We start from the raw sequence: 23,855 nt of genomic DNA, 5'->3' as shown, positions 1-23,855 counted from the left end.
TGTTAAAAGCACAGCAAATCAGACAATTAAGCAACGCATTTGAAACAAAAAGATCCGTTATTAATTCAGAAAAGAAAGTGCCTTCTCGATGTAATTGGGTCTGGGATGTTTGTTCATTTGTTAAGCACCATTAAGCCACACTCTGTGTTCTGAAATATCACAAAAATGAAGCAAAGAAAAAAAAAAGCGCAAAGCCCTGTGAGCAATTTAGATACAATGCGACTGTTACGAATTTATCATCTTTCCTTTAACAGAAAGGCATATTCCTTTTTTTTTTACAAATATTATTTATTCGTATACTAAGAGCAAGTCGAAAGAGAATACTTGACACTCTTTGCTATTCATTGTTGTTATTATTTGAAGAAACATGATATCAAAATACGGAAAGACGCTGTTACACGGAGATGCCGTGTGTATCATCAAGAACACCATACACTCTGCTTGAATGATTTGGAAACGAAACTCAGCATGTTTTTCAAAGAGAAGCATAAAATAAAAGATTTTTATGTGATAGCAATAGAGATTACTAACCGAAAAGAAACACAAGTATACAAAAATCATGGCGATAACCTATTTAAAGAGACCTTTGGTTCATTGCACATCACAAAGAAAAACAAAGTCGAAAAAAAGAAGCAGAATCTTTAGAAAAAAATCAAAATCAACCTTCAACCATCTTATCTATCTAAATATCAGTCTTCAATTAGTATTATGCGAGCGACTAAAAGCTACTAACTAAATATCAAATCTTTTTTAACTAGAATAAACTGTTTAGAGAGGAGTACAATGTCATTTTTTGAGATAGAGTTTTGATTGGCCTGTTTCAGATCTTTCAGTATTCTGCCTGCATATATTTATAAAAAAAAAAAAAAAAAACCCTCCTCTTTTCCTCGTTCATTTTCCGTCTTTCTATCTCAGGATTCTCGTTTATTTATGACAGAGTTTCGTTCGTTTACTGCAGGCGTACCGCAGAATGTAAGTTGAGTCAACGCGAGATGGCACTTATGTTTTGATAGGTCTTCACTTTACCGACACCTACAGATATTACTTTGACACCGTTCTGGACAACCATACTCGAAAAAGATAACTTTTTATTACAAAAGTCTTCTTCACCGGGAAGTCCTCTTTTTCGTAGCCTTATGAGTACTATTGCCAGTGTGTAAGTATTTAGAAAAAAAAAGAAAAAAAGGTAGTTAACACATGACAGGTTCGATACAAAGTTACCACCATTTCGTATCTTGTTTCAAAGAGAAGTCAATACCGTATGTTTACAGATTGCTGTGGCCGAGACAGAAAATGCAATTCATGCTGCTTGGTCTTGGATTGAAAGGAATATGATGCCTGAACTTGAAACCATTGATCATCCTGTAGATAAGGAGCATTGGGTATCTGAAAAAATCAACATGATTGTTACTGCAATAGGTGATAAATAATCAAAGAAATAGCAAGAGTGTGCTCATTTAAAAAGTCACTAGAATCGGGCACAGATGAACTTTCTTCGGATGAGAATGTGAGAAATGCATCAAGAAGTTTTAGACAGATATTTGACATTTCACATTCTGAACGCTTTGTTAGCTGTGAGTATACGCAATGTGCTCATAGAGTTTTAGTTGTTGATTGCCTTGATAGATTATTCATGCGCCTATAAAGGAAGACAAGGATGGATCTATATTAGTGAAAATTATCTTGGCTTTCATTCATTTTTGTTAGGTGCAGAAACTAAAGTTCTAATTGAACTCAAGGACATTGAGGACATTAAGAAAGAGAGATCAAAGGGCATATTTGATGATAGTATTCGACTAACTACCAAGAACAAAGAAGAGGTATTTCAGGTCTCATTTCTTCTTCCTTTATTACTTAATATTATCCAGTTTCATTTATCCAACATGTTTAAGAGGGATGAAGTATATGATTTGTTGGTGCAACTCACTGGTCAGGCTATGCAAAGATGGCTTAGTAATGCTGGAGGAGAAGCTCCTGGTCAGTCAAACAATGCAGAATTCACGGCTGCTCAACAAAACGATAAACGTCATTTACAAGAAATTCGACGCATTACAGAGGGCCGTCCCCACCAATTAGTGAGCCCTCTCAAACAAGATTTGGCTACACAAAAACGAGACAATGCTTATTGTGTTCGGTTTCGATTGCCTGTCAATGAACATTTGATAAGTGCAGTTGACGCTACGTATACTAAAGAGGCTTCGAAAGAGCGCGACCCACATTTCTTATCGCAAGTACCACCAGGCGCTGTCCATTTGATCGGTCGTGTGTATCTATCACAGACATTCTTGGCATTTGAATCAGAAGAGAGACTACCTGCACCTCAGCAACATTTGCCTGTATGCAAAACAGTCCTCCCATTGTATACAATCAAGCGTGTAGAGAAAATCCATCAAGGAGCCTATACTTCCGGTGTAGCATTAGTGACATGGCATAAAATGGAACATTGTTTTTATCTGCATGTAAGCTAAATACGTTTTTTCCCTCCTCTAGAGAATTAATTTAAATTAGGCCGAGAAGAACATATCTGAACAATTCTGTGAAACTTTGAAAGGATTATTGTTGAAGCAGATACCATTGTTTAAAACAGTAAAGCCGTTTATTGTTACATGCGAATCAGAACATATTTTTCGTCAAGTAGACACTACATTGATTGACACAAAAATACACATAGGAGGATTAGGCTTAGAATTCGGATACCCAGAAAATGCTAAAAAGTCTAAAGACAAGAGCAAATTTAAATTATGGAATCTTTACTTTCAAGGTAAACAAGGATTTACTACTGTTCTTATTGACATCTGTTTTTTCTTCACAGAAAATGGTCGAAACTTGACTATGATAAAGTTACCGACATTTAGTAAACTAGTAAGAGTTGGTTTACCAAACGCTTTACGAGGCGAAATATGGGAAGCTTCATCAGGGGCCATCTATCTACGATTTGCAAACCAAGGACTGTATCAAACAATTCTTGAAAAATACAAAAACCAAACATCAATAGCTACAGAAGAGATTGAAAAAGACTTGAATAGGTACAGAGCCAAGCCTCTGTAAAACAATCTAATGAATATTCACATCTATAGATCTCTTCCTGAATACCCAGGGTATCAGTCTCCAGAAGGCATCAACCGGCTACGCAGAGTATTGACTGCTTATGCTTGGAATAACCCTGAGCTAGGTTACTGTCAAGCCATGAATATTGTTGCTTCTGCGCTATTGATCTACACAACAGAAGAACAAGCCTTTTGGATTTTACATGTCCTAGTTGATCGTATATGTCCTGGTTATTACAGCACAAGCATGTATGGTGCTTTACTTGATCAAATCATTTTTGAGAAATTAGTGGAGAAAACTATGCCTATTTTATGGAATCATTTTAGAAAGACAAATGTCGAACTGTCTATAGCTTGCTTACCATGGTTTCTGAGTCTGTATGTCAATTCAATGCCACTAGAATTTGCTGTGCGAGTATTGGATATTCTGTTTATGGAGGGATCAAGAATTCTCTTTCAGATAGGGTAAGAAAATTGTTTCTTCATTGCCTCTGTTCATTTATTAATCACTGTTGTAGCTTGGGTAAATTTCAGATAAGAAAAACCATCATATATCTAACACAAACTTAGCCATTCTCAAGATCAATGGTGAAGAACTCTTAAAATCAAGAGACGATGGTGCATTTCTGGATATTTTTAAGTCTTTTTTCCAGTCCATTGGTATACCAGAAGAGAGCGCTAATGGTGAAAAATACATTAAGTTAACTGTAAGTAGACTTTTTTTTTTACATCCAAAAATTCATTTATATCGTAGAAATTCAACGAGGTCATGCTTATTGCTGTAAGTATACTCAACGAAAATAGAACTCATCTCATCTGTTTTTGACAGTACCGAGAATTCTCTTTGGTAACAGATGAAATGGTGATCGAAATGCGCAGAGAAAACCAACTTAAAGTCGGAGCAAACATTGAATCATTTACAAAAAGAACAGCTATCCGAAACTTGAATGACACAGCTGGGTTCAGTAAAGAAGATGTTGGTGTTATTTATGACAAATACTTTGGTGCGCTTTATTATGCCAATCGAGAATTCGGCGCTAAGCCTGAAATCAAAATGAACCGCGATACTTTTCAAAGTATGTTGGCAAGCTTTGCCCCTTGGGCTAAAGTAAAACCTTCTACTGACGATATCGACACAACTACAGTAAACGTAATATGTAACAGCTTTATTGATCGCTTGTATCGCATGTTTGTTGGAGATGCACCAGATAAATTATGCGATTTTCAACGGACTGTTCTAGGCCTTAGTGATATTCTACAAGGAGTAAGTTTGAACCAAACCTGGCTATTTATGACTGATGCTTTACTGAACAGGATATTATGTCGCACATGGACTGGTTTTTTAAACTCTATGATGAAGATTGCGATGATGTATTGACAAGTAAAGACATCATCAACATGAGTAAAGAGCTTTATTGGCTCTTGGGATTCTTGAAGGACACCGACATTGCTTGGGATGCGGTTACTAGTTTAATCATTCACAGTTGCGAACAATCTGATGTGGCCAAGGGAATTCAGCCCGATGAAACTACACTAACTCATCGCTTAGCAGACTTGACCATGACAGCCACAGGGACATCATTTTATGGTCGTATCAAACAGCTGGAGGATTCAATGATTGCTGACCTTGTTGACATTACTTTACCTTCATTCCGTATGGTCGTCTTGACCAATGAATCGCTTGAAATGCTCTTTGATCATGGATTTGCTAATAGCTTCAAGGTAGTCAAGTCAGCTGCAGATCATCAAAAGAGTCTAGGTAGAGAATTATTTGAGAATTTGTTTGCAGATGGCCAAAAACTTGCAAAGGAAGCACACCCTCAACATCTTCAATCACCTCCTATGCTCAAAAAGTCGAATTCTTCGCTCACCACATCCAGTGATACTTCGCGACAAAGATCTCATTCTTCTGCTTCTGTAAATACAGTAGATATTAAGGCTAAAGAAGAAGCCGAAGTAGATACGCTTATGGAGGATGAATGGGTCCAATTTGATGTGTAATTTTATATGTTTTGCATGTGAAATCTATCATTTGTTTATTGAATCATTAAGGGGTAAAAATAAACAATTTTACATCTTTGATCTCTTTTGAACACCCAATTCAATCAATTTGAGGAAAGCAGCGGCAAAATCGTCAAAGAACTTTTGTTGATCCTTAGCATAAACTTCAACATATTGACGGAAAGGTTCTTCTAAAAGTGCCATATCTGTGGGCAACATCATAATTTCACCTTCATCTTCATCAACAAATTGCTTGGGACCATCCCATTTCTTTTCAACCCATTTAACATTGAGCAAAAGCTTGTAGCTATAAAAAGTTAGTATAACTAAGTATGGATCAAATCAGGAGCTTACAATTGGTTAGAGAAACGAGTAGGGTTGTATGTCCAAGGACCATCGAAGCCAGAACGATCAGCATGACAACGACCAACAGTGTGAGCACCAATCAAAGCAACAGTTTCTTGAACAGTGAATCCCATACGAGAAACGAAAACATCGAGAACGTGATCCTTACCCAAGGCAGCGTCAGGAAGACGGCCAAGAGGAGGGCAATCAATTTCATTGTTCTTATCTTTACGACCACCAGTCCATTCAATGCGAGGGCCACCCATATGTTCAATAGCAACACAACCAGCAAGACTGTATCAAAATTAGCATTCATATCTTATCTAATCATAGATCGTTTAACTTACGTCCACAAATCAGCATAAGTGATCCAGGCATGCTTGGCCTTGATGGGTTCAAGGAAGTTTCTGGCGTGTTCCAAACCGGCATTGGCGGGATCTTCAGCTTCGGCCTTGTAACGCATGGTAGCACCATCACTACCACCATCCTTTTGATTCTTATCATAAGTACCACTTGCGTGCCATGCTAAACGAAGCCTATATATAAAAGTTAATAAAAAAGCTGCGCATAACCTATTGATCTTGATGCTTACACAACAGGTGCAAATGATCCATCATCATAGTCTTCATTAGGGAAGGCTTTAGCAATTTCTTCTCTAACTTGAGCATATTTATCAGGTGAGGCTTGAGTAGTAGACATTATATAGAGTGGGGGGTTGAGAATTGAAAGAAGAAAAGAAAAAAGGCAATGTTGAAGAAAAAGATGAACTTAATAAAAAAAATTGCACCAGTCACTTTATTCTGCTTATGCAATGGATTTGTTTTCACATGGAGTTGAAATGCATACATTCAAGATCCGATTAGTTGGTTTTCTTGCTTTTTCGTTATGCTTTTAAAGTGTTCTCGCCTTGTTTTCTCATTTATATAGACAATTACTTTATGAGAGATGTTGTCTATTGGTTCAACAATCCATAAAGGCCTCTATTTGCAATTTCTAACAAGATAATGTGTAACTAACCAGCAAAACAATCGGGCCACAGCGGAAGATCATTTAGTCCATGTGAAGAAATTTGCAATTTTAATTCTGTCAGCAAAATTAACTGTGAATGGCCCCTATATTTCTCTCCACACTCTTTTTTGATTGGCTGAACATTGCTTTCACATGCTGTACTTCAGCTTAAAAAATATATATTCTCTCTCTTGTGAGCGGCAAGTCACGAATTATTTTCCCTTCAAGTTTTGTTCATGACACATCCTATTTAGCATTTAAATTATTTTTCATCCTCTCTTTTTTATTTTTTCTTTTCTTCTTCTTCTCTTCCATCTGCTTTTCATATAAAACTATGTCTGATAACGTTGCTCATGCCCTTTCTGGTAAGCATACAGACAAATACCATAAACAGAATATAGACGTGTTTTATAGGTGCTGGTGGAGGTATTGTCTCTATGGCTTTGACCTATCCCCTTGTATCCATCAGTTCTCGTCTTCAAGTACAAAAGAACGATACTAGCAAAGATGCTTACAAGGTAATTTCGATTTTAAACAATAGACGGATCCTCAATTTTATGACAAATGGCTAATTGATTCCCTCATCCATATTTAGAACACTTTGGACGCTTTTATTAAAATTCTTGCCAAAGAAGGTCCCAAGGGTCTATACTCGTAAGCTTTTACCTTGTATCAAACTACTTGTATTGACATTGTATTTAGTGGCTTGAGCTCTGGTATCTTTGGTATTGCTGTCACCAATGGTACGCCCCATCTTTTTTTGTTTGATTTATGCATGAATTGAATCCTAACTTCTGTGTACATAGGTGTCTACTACTACTGCTACGAAGCTGTCAAATCTATTTTCGAAAAGGCTAAGGGCAAAGGTAAGCCTATGAGCACATCTGAATCCATGCTTGCTGGTGCTATTGCTGGTTGTGCTGTGGTCATGGCTACTCACCCTATCTGGACTGTCAATGTAAGCCACTGATAGCATATAAAAAGAGACGAATGCTCATCATTTCATTCTATTTCTAGACCCGTTTAACTGTCAGGAAGGGTGTTGAAGGCGATGAAAAGGCTCCCAAGGCTACTGCTCTCTCTGTTGGTTTTCAAATTCTTCAAAAGGAAGGTATTGCTGGTCTTTATGCTGGTGTCAAGGCCGCTTTAGTCTTAGTTATTAACCCCATCATTCAATACACTGTCTTTGAACAAGCCAAGAATAAGGTTGCAAAGCACAAGACTCTCGGTAACCTTGATTTCTTCCTTTTAGGTGCTTTCTCTAAGCTCTGTGCTACTGCCATTACTTACCCTTACATCGTCATCAAATCTCGTATGCAAGTATCTCAACAAGGCGAAGAAAAGTACAGTTCCATCTTAGACGGCTTCAAGAAGATCATTGCTACTGAAGGTGTTACCGGTCTTTACAAGGGTATCTCTTCCAAGATTGTTCAATCTGTTCTTTCTGCCGCCTTCTTGTTCCTTGCCAAGGAAGTTTTGTTCGATTGGTCTGTTTGGGTCCTTGTTCTCCTCGGTGCTCGTAAGGCTCGCGTTACTGCCAAGGTTTAAGTTAATTTGTATACTATAATAATCATAATGATAAAAAAAATCTCGTTTCTAGAAGATAACCTCCCTCTAATGAACAATAATTTATTTGTATTCTATCACTTTATAAGGCTTGCCAGTCTTTTCTAAAAGGCTGTTCCAATAGGCGTCGATTTGAAACTCAAAGTTGTATTTACCACCCAAATCAGCTTCCATTTGCTCCAAAGGTATATAGTCTTCCATGTTAATCACATCGTTTGTAGCTGCCTTAGCATCACCAGAATTAATAAACTTGATCTTATTTCTAGTGACAGGATCGACAAAAGGAGCAATGACTTTGAAGGTGGTCAAAAAGAACCAAGGTGCTACACAAATAAGAAATGAGCTATCAATGAATTTAAGTATAACTACTTGCAGTTCACCAAAAAGGCGACACCGAGTCTTTCAGGGTAATGGTTACTCAAAATTTCCAAAAACTTTTTAGATGTGTTGACACTAGGATTACTAGACATGGAAGAGCCCTTAAAGTCTGTAACAATGGAAATTTTTTCTACATTATCTGGCATTAAGCGAATAGCTCTTTCCAGACAAAATACAATATGCTTGACTTGTCTGTCTGAATCCTTTGAATTTTCATTACGAGGCTTCATAATCCATAAAGGCCGACCGTTCTTGTCATAACCACTAAAGTACATCTTGCCCGTTTCGGCCTATAAGAAGTCAATAAATAAAATAATTTTTTTTGTTACCTACTTCAGGACGAATAAAATCAGGATCCAATTGATCTGGCTTGAATTCTCTTCTCCATTTCACTGTCTTCTCTAGCATAGTCTTGGCTGCCTATGATCAATAAGCAATACATCCATATCACTCATCCGAATCATTATTCTTACCTCAAAATCCCATTTTCTGGCTCTCATGTATCGATGAGCGGTTGCTTCAGACAAGAATCCCTTTTCACTAGGATAATAAGGATCGTCACTTGAGAGCATAATGGTATCCATATAAGCCAATAAATCTTTGATCTTTTGCTTTTGTTCCTCGTCAAGTGGTGTGTTCAAGATAGGCTCATAGTTGGCAGGTAGACTTAAGATAGGTTCATAAGTTACTGGTCCGAGGTCTGTAGAGATTGACTTTGTGCTGTCTGCTGAAGAAGCAGTGCCACTAGAGGATTTAAACTTGAACATGATATTCTGAAGAAAAAGAAAAGAAAGGGGGAATGAAATGAAATATAAAGTGTGCGTTTATCTTTAAGTGACGACTGTTTCCTATTTATAGAAATGGTTGTATGTTGTCTTCACCACTATTCAAGCTTCCTTTTAAAGTATAGAAAAAGATGCAACAAAACCAAGCCTATTTAACATTGTGAAGTTAATTTTCAACAGACAAAAAATTGACTTTCGTCAACATGGTTTAATCTGATAAGGTTAATTGTGGCACCACTGGCTATCAACAGCAAAAATTTGACACAAATTGACTGATATGAGAGAGAGAGAGAGAGAGAGAGAGAGAGAGAGAGAGAGAGAGAGCTCAACTGTTAGTTGATTCATTATTTCATGCTTTTCTAATAAGGCACTCTATCTTACGAATGACAATCTTTAGCACATCTTGTTACTACTTGTTTATAAACTAATTTTCTTAACAACTAAAATTGGAGCAAATCTCCTTTACAAAATTTTTTTTTGAAGTCCAAATCAACTCCAAAGACACTGTGTGTGTTAACAAATATAGTTTGTAAGTGTTTAAAGCATTTATGCATGCATTAAAGATTTACATGAATTGTTGCCTTCACACTGTTGAAGCAATTATTTACCTGGTATCTATATTACATGAGCAAGAAATGTACTATCAAATTGTTTAGCCGAACAAGATGTCTTAACAAACCGCACTTGAAATGCCTAAATCAAAGAAAAGGATGGAAATGTCAAAGTGATAAAAATTCATCTCAACTTTATGATGTATACCATATGAAAGTTGGCTTTGTTAAACACAGCAGATATAATATAAATTGCCACATATTCATAACTACAATGTGATCATACACTTCTTTATCATAAGGATATTTCCAAACTAAAAGGTACGATGTTATTCGCATTATTTAATGAAATTAATAGCATATTATTTATACTAAAAGTGTCCCTATAATAAGTGAAATAGCCTGTATATCACTAATAAAAACATGCTAATAGATTCAAGTCACACAAGCTTTTTTATGCAACAAACAATAAATAGTCTTGTCCCTATCTGTCTTTTTTTACTTTTTTACTTTTTTTTTCTCTCAGCAATGTCTTCCCAAGCTAATTTTCCAGTAGAGCTTTGGAGAGAAATATTTACGCATATACTCAATAAACAAGTCTTGAAAGAATGTTTATCTGTCTGTAAGACATGGAACCTCGTCGCGCGTTCTTTCTTCCCAGAAAGTATTTATATCGAACTTAATGATGCACACCTAGACTTGCTTCACCGAGACCTTGAACGTTTTCCAGGGTTCGGTCAAAAAGTTACAAGGCTTACGTTAACACATTATTCTTCTGGTCTGAGCGAGCCTAGTTTGTTTCGTTCTGTTGTTAGTCTCTGTCCCAACCTGTTGGAACTCTTATTTGCAACCAATGAAATTTATCATTACCTCAATATACTCAACACGCGAGAAGCTTTACTTCCTAATATCCAGAAGATACATGTAAGTCATCTGTCAGAATGTTCGCCTGCCATAAGACGATTTCATGTCTGGGTCAACTATCGATTTCGCAAGACAATCACTGACCTTGAAGTCTTGGATATTGATGCGAATGGTGCGTTGGATAAGTATACAGGCTTAGTGGCATATGCAAGAACATTCCCAAACCTCAAGCATTTGAAAGCACAGTCAAGCTCTTTTCTTGCAATTAACAATGTCAGTCTGGATTTATTAGCTTTACTAGCATCCAACCGAAAGTTAGAGAGCCTGAAATTATACAATATAGGCAAAATCACTAGTACATTAAAAGACCTGGCTAAAAATGAATTTGGTGAGTATCCGTCTTTGAAGAAACTCAAGTTGGATGCACAGCAAATAGATATTGGTACATTGAAGTGTATTACTTCAAGGTTCACAAATGTCAATAACTTAAGGTTGCTGACGTCTGTTATCTTACCTGATGACTCTCTTACAAGCAAAGAAGCCCAAGACATCATTGATCAATTTCAAGAATACAGTAAAAAAGTCGAACGAAACAATGTCTCTTATGTTTATGAAAATCAACACTATTACATTAACAACGTTATAAAGAAATCGATCTGGATCACCAATTTCACAATTTTTGATCCATTTATTGAACGTGAGTTTGTCTTCAATGAATTTGATGAATTCGGTAACGACGATGAACTTGAAGATATGTTTGGTGATGGATTCGATGATGATGGAGTTGAAGATATGTTTGGCGATGGGTTTGATGACTATGAAGATATGTTTGATAGTGATGGATTTGGACAATATGAAGAAGAAGACCTCGAGATTGCGTATCCTTTTGGCCTTGGTTATTCTATCAATACCTACCCTGATTTGATAGATTAAGGATAGCTTTTTTTTTCTTAAACATCTAAAAATACTTGCTTATTTATTTCAAAATAAAGATTTTATTTAAAGTTGAGTAATGTTCTCTATGACAGATTGAAGTAATTCAGAGTTATACATGGGACTATTACTTGTAGGATCAGCCTCAGCCATAACACAACGAATGCCTAATGCTTCTATAGCATCCACATCAACAGGAACCAAAGAATTGGAAAGGTATATCAAATGTGTTATATAAGTAGAAGGCGCCTCATGAGGGACTAGTTCAGTTGGAAAGGGTGTTGTAGCACCTGTTGTTTGTCTAGCTGTATTTCCATTAGCAAAATATCCTTCTTGCTGACCACTTGATGATGGAGGTCGTGTGTCTAGTCTACCAACACCTGGAGGAGGCCAGTGTCTAAACCCATATTCCACTGGTCTTGCAAACACATCCGTTTGTCCGTTTGTCTGTTGTTGATTACTAAAAATCTCATCATTTGAATGCGTATCATAATATTGATGACGAGCATCAATCAGCTGGCTTTCGTTTAATGCATTTGTGATAGTGCCTATGAAATCAAGTGCAGTATAGCCATCTGTTTCACGATCTGTGGAGCCGTTCAAAATCAAAATCTTGTAGCGTAATGACTGTGAGTGAGCAATAGCATGACCCACTTTTCTCAAGATGAGACAAGGTAAAATAGACGTATAAAGTGAGCCAATAGAATACACTAAATGCGAACGCTTTTTCAGATGATCGAGTATTTTGGGATTGGGCAGTGGATATATTTCTTGACCATATTCATTCATGTAATAAATTCGAGAAATAGGTGCTGATAGCTTCTCTTCTGTAGCTTTACTGAAGATCAAGTTGTTATTGACTTGCTCCATGTTGGAATATAAAGGAGAAGTAGGTAAAGCCAATACTGAAAAAGCATCAATTGGATTCATGGATTTACATGACTTGCTTTGTCCTGGATGGCTGATTTCACATTGTCCACGCAGTGTATGTCCATCTTCTAATAAAGCAGCAATAGCAGCTGTATGATTTGTATTGATGACAGGTAATACATAAGTGGGTTCCCGAATAGCTGTAATAGAAGAAAAAAGGAAAATGGCAGCTTCCAGAGATCCAAAAAAGAGACGTGCACCTGTCAAGAAAAAATTACCAATTGATCCATTACGAAAATTAAAATGCTTGTGTGCTCTCTTGAGAATTTCAAAGTTAAATAAAACTAAGAAGCCTCGAATCGTCTCCCTTTTCTCTATAGAGATTTTTTTCCATAATCTGTATTATATCAGCAAGAACCATTTCATGTTACAAAATACCTATGGCGTCCTTCCACAATCATGCTCCACTCGTCACGGATAGCATTGTCATCATCAAAAGGTGTTAGTCTGTAGCTGAGTAATTCTTTGATAGCCGTCTTTTCTTCAGAATCATGTCCATCCAGACTGATAAGTCGAGTGAGTCGGGATCTTAGGTCACCAATACTGGGTCCACCTAAAACTCGAAGTAATTCACTCTATCAATGTAGAAAAAGTTACTCTCTCATGTTGTCTATCTGCGCTAGTTTACAGTGGATCCACCATTATCGGAAACACCTAAAATGTAACACACACTAGGTGTAATGGATTGGAATGCATTGGCTATATGGTGTCAGAATAATCGTTGTAGATTTAAATCATAAGAGATATACCTATAAAATTGCATGCAGATCCACCTGAAAATACAACAAAAGAAGGAGTACTTTGATCTGTCATAATAATAACAAAAAAAAAAAAAAAAAAAAAAAAAAAAAAAAAAAAAAAAAAAAAAAACGAATAAAAAAAAAAGCCATTTTGCAGCTGGAACATATTAATTGGAGCACAGTCACTTGGTATTAACTCCTGAAGCTCCGGTTCAATTAACAATACGTGCTGAAAAACGATAGGAAAAACCGTATACGTGTTCGAAAAATCGACATTGTTTATTTTTATTTTATTGCAAAATAGCAGTTGTTTACACACTGAGGCTTTGTTCTTTTTACATAAACATATCATCATATCCCTATGAACTACATTAGATATGCACTCATTTGTTTATGCTACTTACGGGTGGACGCAATTCGTCATTATCTGGTTCTCCTGCAAAGTTGCGATGAGGTCCTCCTCTTCCTCGGTTACCGCCAGTAGGTCTACGAGGCAAACCGCCAAAAGGCCCAATAGGATCAAATCGAGCACCAGGAGGGACAGATCCTCGAGGCAATGGTTGTGGTCCACCAAATAAACCTGAGGGATCATCTAGACTACTTCCTCCTCTGCCTCCAAATATAGGATGATCAGGTCCCACATACATGCCTCCTCCTCCCCTTTTTCGTTTGAAATAACTGTCAGAATCCCTGATATCATCATTTTGCACAATATTACTTACCCAGGCATGTGCATTCCTTGATCTGGAAGTGGGCGCAGATCAGAGCCACCCACATCATAAATATCTTCTTGATCTCTTGAAGGATATCTTTGTTGTTGTCTTTGAGGCTCAAATCTACCACTACATACATATAAGAAAAGCTTTTATTGTTTCCCTTTATTTTACCTAGATGGTGCATTGTTGCTATTGTCTTCTTGTTCTTCATAGCCAGGCTTTTGAAGCCCAGGTATTAATTTTTGCAGGATTTTGAGTTTGTACGCTTTAATAAAGTCCTCAAATCGATTAGACGAAATAAAGCCATGAACCAAGGGTTTGTCAGATGATGATTCATATGGATAGAATGATGCTGATGTATAGTCTTCTATTAAGAAATCCAACATAGCTGTCTTGTTATCCTATTGTATATCGTAAGCATAATCAGTATCTCATTGACAATACTTGCCCCAATGCCTAAGCCAAGAATCACACATTTATCACCGAGCTTTAGAGTCTTGACCACAAATGTCAAACTTGACTGCGGATGACTATATCTAAATGCATATACATGAAGTCCATTTTCGTTCCAGTTCTCTGGCAAGACCTTTCTAGTACCATCACCCTCTAAAGAACACGTCATTAATGATTTCTTTTATGCATTATTATTATTGTTTTTACCTTGACGTGCGTCGTCACCCAGTCCTGCAAAGCGGAAACCGACACTAAGCATAATAGCGTGTACAGCACCAGCTATAGCGTCGTAAGGATTTTTAAAGCCTGAAGCTATCTGAGACGTAGAGTGTAAAATAGCTGAAGGGTCTAGAGCGTTTGTTTTATTATCAGACATAAGGAATATAAAGAAGAGAAAAACGAAAAAAAAAATATGCAAGAAAATTATGCTTGAAATACAAAAGTGTGACGTACAAAACTGATAACAATAAAAAGATAAACTTGTTATATTGACAAGAGTACAAAGAAAGAAAGATAGACTGGCATGTGGCTCATGATTTAATAGCCCGTTTTATCGACCGTATCATACTCTTTTTCTTTCTTTTTCTCTTCTCTCTCACACACACTTCCTCTCTTTGCCTTTTTTACACCAACAAACTCCGCCTTTTTTCATGCTTAAACCAGTCAATAAGCTATCTAAAATTAAATCTAAATTTAACAAGTTATCCAAGAAACTATCCAATTCAATCCAGGCACCAGAAGATTTAAGGAATATTTTTAATTACTTCTGTAAGACAAATACCCATGATAGATCAATATTTGAAAGTGATGGTTACTATGAATACCAAGCCTTTTATAGAAACAAAAAGAGTACTGACAAGCAGTTGACTGGTATCCTAATAAACGAAACTTGGAACCCTCAACAGTCAACTATTACAGTGAATTCAGAAGATTTGACAGCCAAAGAATTTGCAGACATTGCTGGTATCCGTATTCTGCCCGAAAATGAACGGGAATTTACGATGGATTCTATGCTTGTCACAATGTCTTCTAAACGCACCTCCATTTCTACTTGTTCCATAAAGCAGCCGCACATCTGGGACTCAGAGTTCTGGACACCCCAATCAATAATGCTGCCATTATCTAGAAATAACAGTAATCCGCCAATATTACATGAACTGCGTCAAACGAATAACAAGAAAATCATTAAAAAAGGTCGTTTTGAGATTCAACTAGATGGTTATAGCTAAATAAAAAAGAAACAACCACAAAGACATTGACAGAAGTTGTTTAAGGTTTACTTTTTTTATTTTTTATTTGTCAAATGATATCAGAACCATACAAAAAGAAAAAGCCTATTTACTAGACTTAAAGAACATATACAAAAAAAGGTCATCCCGAAGTTTTGATCTCATGTCAATTTTTGTCCCTGAAATTATACTTTAATCTGATTGAAAGTCTGTTTCAGCTCGTTTTTTATTGTGTACTTTATCGGTAGAGAATCAAATAAAAAAAACTCTCCTTCTCTTTTTCATTATAACATCTTGTTTTAAACACGCTTCTATTTGCATCTATTATAATACTGAATAAATGATTTTATTATCAACACTCTCCCTGTCAGTGTACCAATCGTATCGTTAGAATCAAAGGAATTAGAAACAAACGGACATCTTCAAACCAATAAAACGTGCTCTTGTTGCTTGTGCAGAGATTACATTGGAACAGCTTATTTTGGGAGTGCAAATAAACTTCTCCTATTCGTAAAGAAACTCCTTGCAATATATCCCATTTAGCCTTGTCTCCTTAATTAGTGAAAAAAAAAGCAGAAATCATATTTTTGTGCTTTATTGTTCCTTTATTTTTAATTCAATATGAACAACAGTGATAGTAATAAAAAATTGACAACACATGTCGATATGGTGTTTACTTCTCATATCGAACCAGCCAATCCATTTGCATTTTCGCTTGAACAAATGTCAAGTATTGTAGTTCAGAAACATATTGAATTTATCAAGAGAATGGGCGGTATTGAAACAATTGCAAGAGGGCTACATTCAAATCTTGACACTGGCCTGGATTGGAATGAAGCGCATTTACCATACATTCGCATATATGACATTCAACACAAGCAAGAAGAATACCATGAACCTCAGTTACCTTTGTCCATGTACGATTCAGACACATTTGAGCAGCGGAGACAAGTGTTTGGGTCCAATGTGCTACCTCCTATCGAAAGAATAACTTTGCTTCAGATTATGTGGGAAGCATTTCAAGACAAAACATTGGTAAATACACAACACGATCGACTCATCCCAATCAATAATTCCTGTTTGCTTGTAGATTATGCTTACAACAGCAGCTTTGATTAGCCTGACACTTGGAATTTACGAAGATTTGTATACAACAGAATATGATGCATTAGGAAATATAATTCCCGGTGTAAAATGGGTAGAAGGAGTTGCTATTATTGTTGCTGTTGTCTTGGTGGTGATTGTCACTAGTGTCAATGACTATCAAAAGGAGCAAAAGTTTCAGAATTTGAATGCTAAGAAAGATGACAGAGAAGTTTGTGTAAGTCGTTTATATAGCATACTACATGTATTGACTGCATTGGTCTATAGGCAATTCGGTCTGGTAAACCAGTCATGATATCTGTGCATGATGTCCAGGTAGGTGATATCCTCAAATTAGAGCCTGGAGATATCATCTGTGCAGACGGAATATTCATAAAAGGACACAACCTAAAATGCGATGAATCAGCAGCAACTGGTGAATCTGATGCCGTATCTAAACTTGCATGGGACTTGTGCTGTACAGAACGCAAACCTTCTACAGATTCGATTGTGTGTATATCTAAAAGTGACCTTATTCATCAAGAAGGCTTTGATTCTGACTTGGAAGAGAAAAAGTCTGATCCTTTCCTGATTTCTGGATCCAAAGTGACTGAGGGTATTTGTACTTTTATCGTTACTGCAGTTGGTCCTCATTCTTTTCATGGCCAGACATTGATGGCACTTCGAACAAAAGATGGGAATACTCCATTGCAAGATAAACTGGATATTTTAGCAACAAGCATTGCTAAATGTGGTTTATGGGCAGCTGGTCTGTTACTTGTCATGTTAAGTATTCGAAGCATAGTAGAATACGCCAAAGGATCTCTATCAACCATACCTTCGGATATTGTGTCTCATGTGATGCAGATCTTGATCACAACCGTTACTGTTGTTGTTATTGCAGTGCCTGAGGGTTTGCCGCTGGCTGTGACTTTAGGTAAGAGACAAATAGGTTATATGATACTCATGGATTTCTGATAGCTTTGGCTTATGCAACTCAACGCATGCTTCACGACAATAATCTTGTTCGTGTATTAGCTGCTTGTGAGACAATGGGAAATGCAACTACGATTTGTTCAGATAAGACAGGCACACTTACTCAGAACAAAATGGTGGTTGTAGCAGGTACTTTTGGCTCTTCTTTTCGATTTCTTAAAGACCCTCCAGCATCTCGTACGGATCTGATTGATATCAGAGACTTGAAGCACAAATTACCCATTGCTTTACGTAACTTCATCAACCAAGCCATGGCCGTGAACTCAACTGCTTTCCAAAATACAAAAAGCATTGTAGGTAACAAAACCGAGACCGCCATGTTAAATTTCGCTCAAGACTATATGGAATCTGCACCTTTTGAGTCTTTAAGGAATCGCTGGCCTGTACAAGTAGTTTATCCATTCAGCTCTTCTAGAAAAACAATGGCTACTGTGATCTGTATACCTCTTGAATCAGGATTGTTTATTTACCGAGTGCATATCAAAGGGGCTTCTGAGATGTTGTTGAGTTACTGTAGCCATATTGTCTCTCTCCATGATCCTTACTATCAACAGCATAATCCAAACGATACGACTAATTATTCCATTGCCACACGCCTAATGACTGAAGCCAATCGTGAACGTATGGTTAAAGTCATCCAAAGTTATGCTACACGATGCTTAAGAACACTTGCTGTTTGCTATCAAGACTTTGATCACTGGCCAGATCAAATAAGACTAGAAGATATATTGGCAGCTGGTCAACTGACATTACTAGGAATAGTAGGCATTGAAGATCCACTCAGGCCTGGTGTAACTAACGCAGTAGCCGCATGTCAGCGCGCTGGTGTGTGTGTGAGAATGGTCACAGGGGATAACATGTTGACAGCCAAAAGCATTGCACGTCAATGTGGTATTTACTCTTATGGCACGCTTGCTATGGATGGTCCAACCTTTAGGAGCTTAAGCAGAGAACAACGATTGCAAGTATTGCCTCAGTTACGCGTTTTAGCTAGATCAAGTCCAGAAGATAAACGACTGTTGGTGCAAACTTTACGTGATACGGGAGAAATTGTCGCAGTAACCGGAGATGGCACCAATGACGGGCCAGCATTAAAAGCTGCGGATGTCGGGTTTAGTATGGGTATCTCAGGCACAGAAGTAGCCAAAGAGGCTTCTAGTATTATTCTGATGGACGACAATTTTTCAAGCATTGTCAAGGCCATTTCTTGGGGCAGATGTGTCAATGACTCTGTAAAAAAGTTCCTACAGTTTCAATTTACGATCAATGTAACAGCAGTCATGCTAATGATGATTACATCAGTTGTTAGTGATAAACAAGCTTCCATTCTGTCAACAGTTCAGCTACTTTGGATCAATCTGATAATGGACACTTTTGCAGCCCTTGCACTTGCTACGGATGCACCTTCACCCGATTTGTTAAACAGATTACCTGAACCCAGAACTGCACCCTTAATTACCAGCTGCATGTGGAAACAAATCCTTGGTCAAAGTTTGTACCAGCTTGTAGTCATTCTAGTAATGCTGTACACGGATATAGTCAATCTGTCCAATGACAAGGCTACTTTACAAACATTGATCTTCACAACCTACGTGTTCTGCCAGGTCTTTAATGAAATCAAGTATGTACAAAAAAGGATAAAGTGGTGGCTTTTGATTGGTTCATTGTTTTAATTGTTTTTGGTTTCATGCAATAGTTGCAGGAGAATAGACAATCAAATGAACGTATTTAAAGGGATTAGAGAAAACAAGCTTTTTGCACTTGTGTTTTTCATCAGTTGTTTAGGACAAGTGTTAATAGTACAGTATGGTGGTACTGCATTCCAAACTGTACCACTTGATCAATATCTGTGGTGCTTGAGCCTTCTGATTGGGCTGATCTCAATACCTATTGGCGCCACTTTAAAACTCATACCAGATAACCTATTACAATTGAATTCGAAAATGGAAACAAGAGCCGTACACACAATGAATCAAAATGTAGATTGTTGATACTAAAAAAGTAACATTTGAAATCTTATGTAAGGAGTAAGACCACTTTGACAATAAATTTAACCACAAATATAAATAAACAAATTGATGACATCACAACTGGAAAATTTTCCTTATATTTTATTCAGCTCATATTTGTACATTCTTTTTCTTTCAAATGTCTTTGGAACTTACAGAACTCGTTAAGCGTCCAGGTGCTGGTAAGGCTGGTAAGCCTGTTCGCGTCAGAGCAAACTTCTTTGAAGTCACCACTTTCCCTACTCAAAACATCCACCACTATGATGTAACTATTGATCCCCCTAGTGCTCCCCCAGTCTTGTACCGTAAGATTTGGAAGTCTTTTGAAGACGTCAACGGTCAAGGTATCCTTACTGGTATCAAGGCTGTCTTTGATGGTCGCAAGAACGTCTTCTCCCCTAAGCCCCTTCCTTTGGGTGAAGAACAAGCTAAGCAATTCGAAGTGAGTATTTATTTTCCCTTTTTGTAGTTAAAAATAACTCACGAATTTTCCTAGGTTGAACTCCAAGAAGGTAGCGCTGGTTCCAAGCGTTCTTCTGGTACTTTCAAGATTCGTATCAAGAAGGCTGGTGAAGTCAATATGGAAGAACTTCGTCTCTTCTTGACTGGTCAATCTGCCTGTACTTCCAACTGTCTTACTGGTATATATCATAAAATAATCTATCATTTTTTTTGTTTAAGCTGACCACTTTTTTACATGTCTTTAGCCATCATGGTTCTTGATGTCCTTATCAGACACGTTCCCTCTACTCTCCACACCACTGTTGGTCGTTCTTTCTTCACTCCCAATGACAAGAAGCCTTTGCCCAACGGTGCTGAAGTCTGGCAAGGTTACTACCAATCTGCTCGTCCCACTATCGGTAAATATAGACACATCATTATTTTTTTTAAAAGAAAAAACTTGCTAATGTAACCTACAGGTAAGATGATGATCAACATCGATGTAAGTGCTACTGCCTTCTATGAATCCGGTCCTTTGCCTGAAGTTGTTGCCAAGATCTTGGGTCGTCGTTCGCTTGATGAACTTAGACGTGGTATTCCTCATCGTGAAATGACCAAGCTTGAAAAGATTCTTAAGACTTTTAGAATCCAAGTTGTTCACCGCGGTGAAAAGAAGCTCAAGTACAAGATCAACAAGTTGACCCCTTCTTCTGCCGACAAGACCTCCTTCAAAGACGTATCTGGTGCTGAAATCAGTGTCGCCAACTACTTCGCCAAGCAATACAACAAGCGCTTGAACTTCCCCTTCTTGCCTTGTGTTGTTGTTAAGAAGGATATCTTCTTGCCTATGGAGGTCTGTGAAGTCATCCCTGGTCAACGTCACCAAAAGAAGTTGAACGAAAAACAAACCGCTGAAATGATCAAGTTTACTTGTCAAAAGCCTAATGTTCGTGCCAACAAGATTAATCAAGGTGTTTCTCTCTTGCAATACCGTGATAATCCATACATGCAACAATTCGGTATGTCCGTCAAGCCTGAAATGGCCGTCGTCAATGCTCGTGTCTTGCCTACTCCCAAGATCTCTTACCACCAATCTTCTCAAGAAGCTGAATTTGCTCCTCAAGGTGGTGCTTGGAACTTGAGAGGTAAGAAGGTCGCTCAAGGTGCCAATCTTGGTTCTTGGTCCGTTGTCAACTTTGCTGGTAACGTTCCCATGCCTGCTCTCCAAAGATTCGTTCGCGAATTGTGTCAAACTTTCGTCGATACTGGTTTGAATGTTATTAATCGTCAACCTCCTATTATGTCTGCCGATCCTCAAGGTAACATTGATCGTACTTTGAAGGAAGCCTGGTTGAAGGCTGGTAACGCTGCCAAGGCTAACCCTCAACTCATTGTCTGTATCTTGCCCAACACTGGTGTTCCTCTCTACGCTGAAATCAAGAGAATCTCTGATACTGTTATTGGTGTCCCTACTCAATGTCTCCAATCTAAGCACGTCGCTGATGCTAAGAAGCAATACTGTGCCAACGTCTGTTTGAAGGTCAACATGAAGTTGGGTGGTATGAATTTGTTCTTGAGCTCTCCCCAAATCCCCTTCATTGCTCAACGTCCTACTATCATTCTTGGTGCCGATGTCACTCACCCTGCTCCTGGTGACATGAACCGTCCTTCTATTGCTGCTCTTTCCGCCTCTATGGATGCTCGTGCCTCTAGATACTCTTCTGCTATCCGTGTTCAAGCCAACCGTACTGAAATCATTTCTGATTTGGCTAACATGATCAAGGAAGTGCTTAAAAACTTCTACCAATCTTGTGGTCAAAAGCCCGAACGTATTTTATTTTACCGTGATGGTGTCTCTGAAGGTCAATTCAAGCAAGTCATGGACTCTGAAGTCGCTGCTATCCGTGCTGCCTGTGCGTCTTTGGACAAGAACTACAAGCCTACCATTACTTTCGTTGTCGTTCAAAAGCGTCACCACGCCCGTTTCTTCCCTATTGAACAACGTGATGCTGATCGTACTGGTAACTGTCAACCTGGTACCGTTGTCGATACCGACATCGTCCACCCCTTCGAATTCGACTTCTACCTTCAATCTCACGCTGGTCTTCAAGGTACTTCTCGTCCTACTCACTACCATGTTCTCTACGATGAAAACAAGTTTACTTCCGATTCTCTTCAAGAATTGACCTACCGTCTCTGTTACATCTACAGTCGTGCCACCCGTGCTGTCTCCCTCGTTCCTGCTGCTTACTATGCCGATTTGGTTGCTGCTCGTGCTCGCTTCCATCGTCGTGGTGAAAACTGGTCTGACACCGATGCTACCTCTGAATCTCTTGACCCCGAAGCTCAAATGGCTTCTTTTGCTGTCGTTAAGCCCGAATTGCAAAAGGTCATGTACTTCATGTAAATAGCTCAACATAATTGCATAATAAACAACAAATATTGTGAAATGATATGTTTATTATAATAAAATATTTGCGTTGTCTTGTTACAAGAAAAATTACTGTTTTCTTTTACCGGGAATCTTTTTATATGTTTTTTTGCCAGAAAACAAATCTACATAGTCTGGTAATTCAGGTTGCTTTTCCTTCTTTTCCTTCTTGGGTTTTGATGTGTTTTCTGTCATGTCAATGTCTTCGCTTGCATTTTCTGTCTTTTGTGGTTTAAACATGTCGGCTGGAATAGAGATCGTCTTTTCTTTCTTTTTTGAGATCGTAGAAGGTTCAACGAGCTTCTTTAACACAATGCCTTCCTTTTCTTTCTTTGAAGGACGCTTATAGAATTTTGCACTTTTGCCCATATCTAAAAAAGTTTTATAGAGTAAAAGAAAATGGAAAGAAAAAAGTGTCATGAACATGCTTTGCTTGAAGTTCATGCTCGAGACTAAGCCACCAAAATAACAAGAAGTAAAAAGCACAAGATCAATTGACAGAATGAATGTATCATTGATTTAAGAAACAGGCAAAAACTATCTACTAAAAAAAAATAGGCTTGTTTCTATCAACAAAAGCATACTTGATCTATTGAGAAGAATACGTTGGCACTTTGATTGTTTCCAATATGCAATTGGCTAACCAAATAAATAACGATTTTCAATTTGAACAGCGTGATATGCTTGGTCTTGTACATACAACAAAATAATGACAGACACAGTTGAACTAGGTAAATAGATATACACACTTCATCTTCTCCTTATCACTTAAACTATGGGAATACATAGATCTTGAACTAGATGCTGCTTTAGAAGCTGAATTAAACGCGCCTATGGATCCTATACCGCTAGACAATCCCATTCTAGAGAAAGAAGAAAAAGAATATCAATTTGAGGCTATTCCTCGACGCAATGCCATCTATCTGCGTGGTGTTGATGAGATGTCAACAGCAGATATCACATCTTATGCCAACACGCCCTTGTTACAAAAAGTACAATGGATAAACGATTCGTCATGCAATCTTGTGTTTGACAATGAAGAGCAGGCTATGGAAGTGGCACAAACTCTACTTCATGAACCAACAGCTTCATTGGACCACCATACATTGTTACCAGCCAAGCCCTTTACACACAATGATCGTTCATTTGAATTGTTTATTCGTGTAGCTACTGATGAAGATGTCAAGGAGAAAGGAGCACGAGCCAAGAGTCGCTATTATATGATTCATGGTACGGATGATGAACCTCTTACTTCTGAACGAAAGGAGGTACGCAAGGAACATGTAGAACGTATGAGCAAGAACGGTGGTGACGGACGTGATGTCTTTAGCCGACTAGGCAGCAGAGTT

The 23,855-nt window shown here is 37.8% G+C and overlaps 13 protein-coding genes across 13 annotated transcripts; 8 read left to right on the top strand and 5 right to left on the bottom strand.

Annotated features, from left to right (window-relative positions):
* Positions 1-1,331: 1,331 nt before the first annotated feature.
* On the top strand, positions 1,332-1,579 carry B0P05DRAFT_453339 (uncharacterized protein; the record flags this gene model as incomplete). Its single annotated transcript, XM_051573910.1, has 2 exons — positions 1,332-1,419; positions 1,473-1,579. Coding segments are annotated over 2 exons (195 nt in total), but the record flags the coding sequence as incomplete, so codon positions are not given.
* On the top strand, positions 1,470-5,101 carry B0P05DRAFT_547674 (rab-GTPase-TBC domain-containing protein). The gene is made up of 9 exons (XM_051578919.1): positions 1,470-1,574; positions 1,627-2,459; positions 2,509-2,761; positions 2,813-3,026; positions 3,078-3,512; positions 3,613-3,754; positions 3,802-3,828; positions 3,877-4,311; positions 4,362-5,101. Exons 2-9 carry the CDS (start codon positions 1,884-1,886, stop codon positions 5,046-5,048), a joined length of 2,769 nt encoding a protein of 922 aa, XP_051433578.1. The 5' UTR covers positions 1,470-1,574; positions 1,627-1,883; the 3' UTR covers positions 5,049-5,101.
* B0P05DRAFT_547672 (heme peroxidase) lies at positions 5,102-6,136 on the bottom strand. Its single transcript, XM_051578918.1, has 4 exons — positions 5,986-6,136; positions 5,741-5,929; positions 5,403-5,687; positions 5,102-5,355 (listed from the first exon to the last, which is right to left on the bottom strand). The coding sequence occupies exons 1-4, from the start codon at positions 6,090-6,092 to the stop codon at positions 5,118-5,120; spliced, it is 819 nt and encodes a 272-aa protein (XP_051433577.1). The 5' UTR covers positions 6,093-6,136; the 3' UTR covers positions 5,102-5,117.
* Positions 6,137-6,735: 599 nt separating this feature from the next.
* B0P05DRAFT_572798 (mitochondrial carrier domain-containing protein) lies at positions 6,736-7,949 on the top strand (the record flags this gene model as incomplete). The annotated part of the gene is made up of 6 exons (XM_051581458.1): positions 6,736-6,766; positions 6,816-6,919; positions 6,997-7,055; positions 7,104-7,144; positions 7,208-7,359; positions 7,419-7,949. The coding sequence occupies 6 exons, from the start codon at positions 6,736-6,738 to the stop codon at positions 7,947-7,949; spliced, it is 918 nt and encodes a 305-aa protein (XP_051433576.1).
* A 383-nt stretch (positions 7,950-8,332) lies between these two features.
* B0P05DRAFT_472736 (CRAL-TRIO domain-containing protein) lies at positions 8,333-9,112 on the bottom strand (the record flags this gene model as incomplete). The annotated part of the gene is made up of 3 exons (XM_051574698.1): positions 8,333-8,635; positions 8,679-8,765; positions 8,819-9,112. The coding sequence occupies 3 exons, from the start codon at positions 9,110-9,112 to the stop codon at positions 8,333-8,335; spliced, it is 684 nt and encodes a 227-aa protein (XP_051433575.1).
* A 1,088-nt stretch (positions 9,113-10,200) lies between these two features.
* Positions 10,201-11,519, top strand: B0P05DRAFT_638675 (uncharacterized protein). The gene has a single exon (XM_051583691.1). The coding sequence runs from the start codon at positions 10,210-10,212 to the stop codon at positions 11,476-11,478; it is 1,269 nt and encodes a 422-aa protein (XP_051433574.1). The 5' UTR covers positions 10,201-10,209; the 3' UTR covers positions 11,479-11,519.
* A 163-nt stretch (positions 11,520-11,682) lies between these two features.
* Positions 11,683-13,203, bottom strand: B0P05DRAFT_450507 (uncharacterized protein; the record flags this gene model as incomplete). The annotated part of the gene is made up of 4 exons (XM_051573876.1): positions 11,683-12,745; positions 12,787-12,983; positions 13,037-13,107; positions 13,158-13,203. Coding segments are annotated over 4 exons (1,377 nt in total), but the record flags the coding sequence as incomplete, so codon positions are not given.
* A 199-nt stretch (positions 13,204-13,402) lies between these two features.
* Positions 13,403-14,696, bottom strand: B0P05DRAFT_547661 (PI31 proteasome regulator N-terminal-domain-containing protein; the record flags this gene model as incomplete). The annotated part of the gene is made up of 6 exons (XM_051578917.1): positions 13,403-13,507; positions 13,553-13,808; positions 13,871-13,990; positions 14,036-14,265; positions 14,313-14,470; positions 14,525-14,696. 6 exons carry the CDS (start codon positions 14,691-14,693, stop codon positions 13,484-13,486), a joined length of 957 nt encoding a protein of 318 aa, XP_051433572.1. The 3' UTR covers positions 13,403-13,483.
* A 271-nt stretch (positions 14,697-14,967) lies between these two features.
* Positions 14,968-15,546, top strand: B0P05DRAFT_588513 (uncharacterized protein; the record flags this gene model as incomplete). The annotated part of the gene is made up of 1 exon (XM_051582668.1): positions 14,968-15,546. The coding sequence occupies one exon, from the start codon at positions 14,968-14,970 to the stop codon at positions 15,544-15,546; it is 579 nt and encodes a 192-aa protein (XP_051433571.1).
* A 589-nt stretch (positions 15,547-16,135) lies between these two features.
* Positions 16,136-19,718, top strand: B0P05DRAFT_547650 (PMCA-type calcium-translocating P-type ATPase). The gene is made up of 4 exons (XM_051578916.1): positions 16,136-16,581; positions 16,637-16,867; positions 16,918-17,566; positions 17,611-19,718. The coding sequence occupies exons 1-4, from the start codon at positions 16,168-16,170 to the stop codon at positions 19,296-19,298; spliced, it is 2,982 nt and encodes a 993-aa protein (XP_051433570.1). The 5' UTR covers positions 16,136-16,167; the 3' UTR covers positions 19,299-19,718.
* B0P05DRAFT_604650 (Piwi domain-containing protein) lies at positions 19,711-22,530 on the top strand. Its single transcript, XM_051583327.1, has 4 exons — positions 19,711-20,076; positions 20,131-20,275; positions 20,342-20,494; positions 20,555-22,530. Exons 1-4 carry the CDS (start codon positions 19,774-19,776, stop codon positions 22,480-22,482), a joined length of 2,529 nt encoding a protein of 842 aa, XP_051433569.1. The 5' UTR covers positions 19,711-19,773; the 3' UTR covers positions 22,483-22,530.
* Positions 22,531-22,575: 45 nt separating this feature from the next.
* B0P05DRAFT_588510 (uncharacterized protein) lies at positions 22,576-22,875 on the bottom strand (the record flags this gene model as incomplete). Its single annotated transcript, XM_051582667.1, has 1 exon — positions 22,576-22,875. The coding sequence occupies one exon, from the start codon at positions 22,873-22,875 to the stop codon at positions 22,576-22,578; it is 300 nt and encodes a 99-aa protein (XP_051433568.1).
* A 494-nt stretch (positions 22,876-23,369) lies between these two features.
* B0P05DRAFT_448789 (uncharacterized protein) lies at positions 23,370-23,843 on the top strand (the record flags this gene model as incomplete). Its single annotated transcript, XM_051573857.1, has 1 exon — positions 23,370-23,843. A coding segment is annotated over one exon (474 nt), but the record flags the coding sequence as incomplete, so codon positions are not given.
* Positions 23,844-23,855: the final 12 nt, after the last annotated feature.

The sequence above is a fragment of the Gilbertella persicaria genome, assembly GCF_025201335.1.
Source record: "Gilbertella persicaria strain CBS 190.32 chromosome Unknown B0P05scaffold_27, whole genome shotgun sequence".
NCBI classification, from domain to species: domain Eukaryota; kingdom Fungi; phylum Mucoromycota; class Mucoromycetes; order Mucorales; family Choanephoraceae; genus Gilbertella; species Gilbertella persicaria.
Note: the sequence above shows the minus strand (reverse complement) of the source record. Positions and strands in the feature narration are given on the sequence as shown.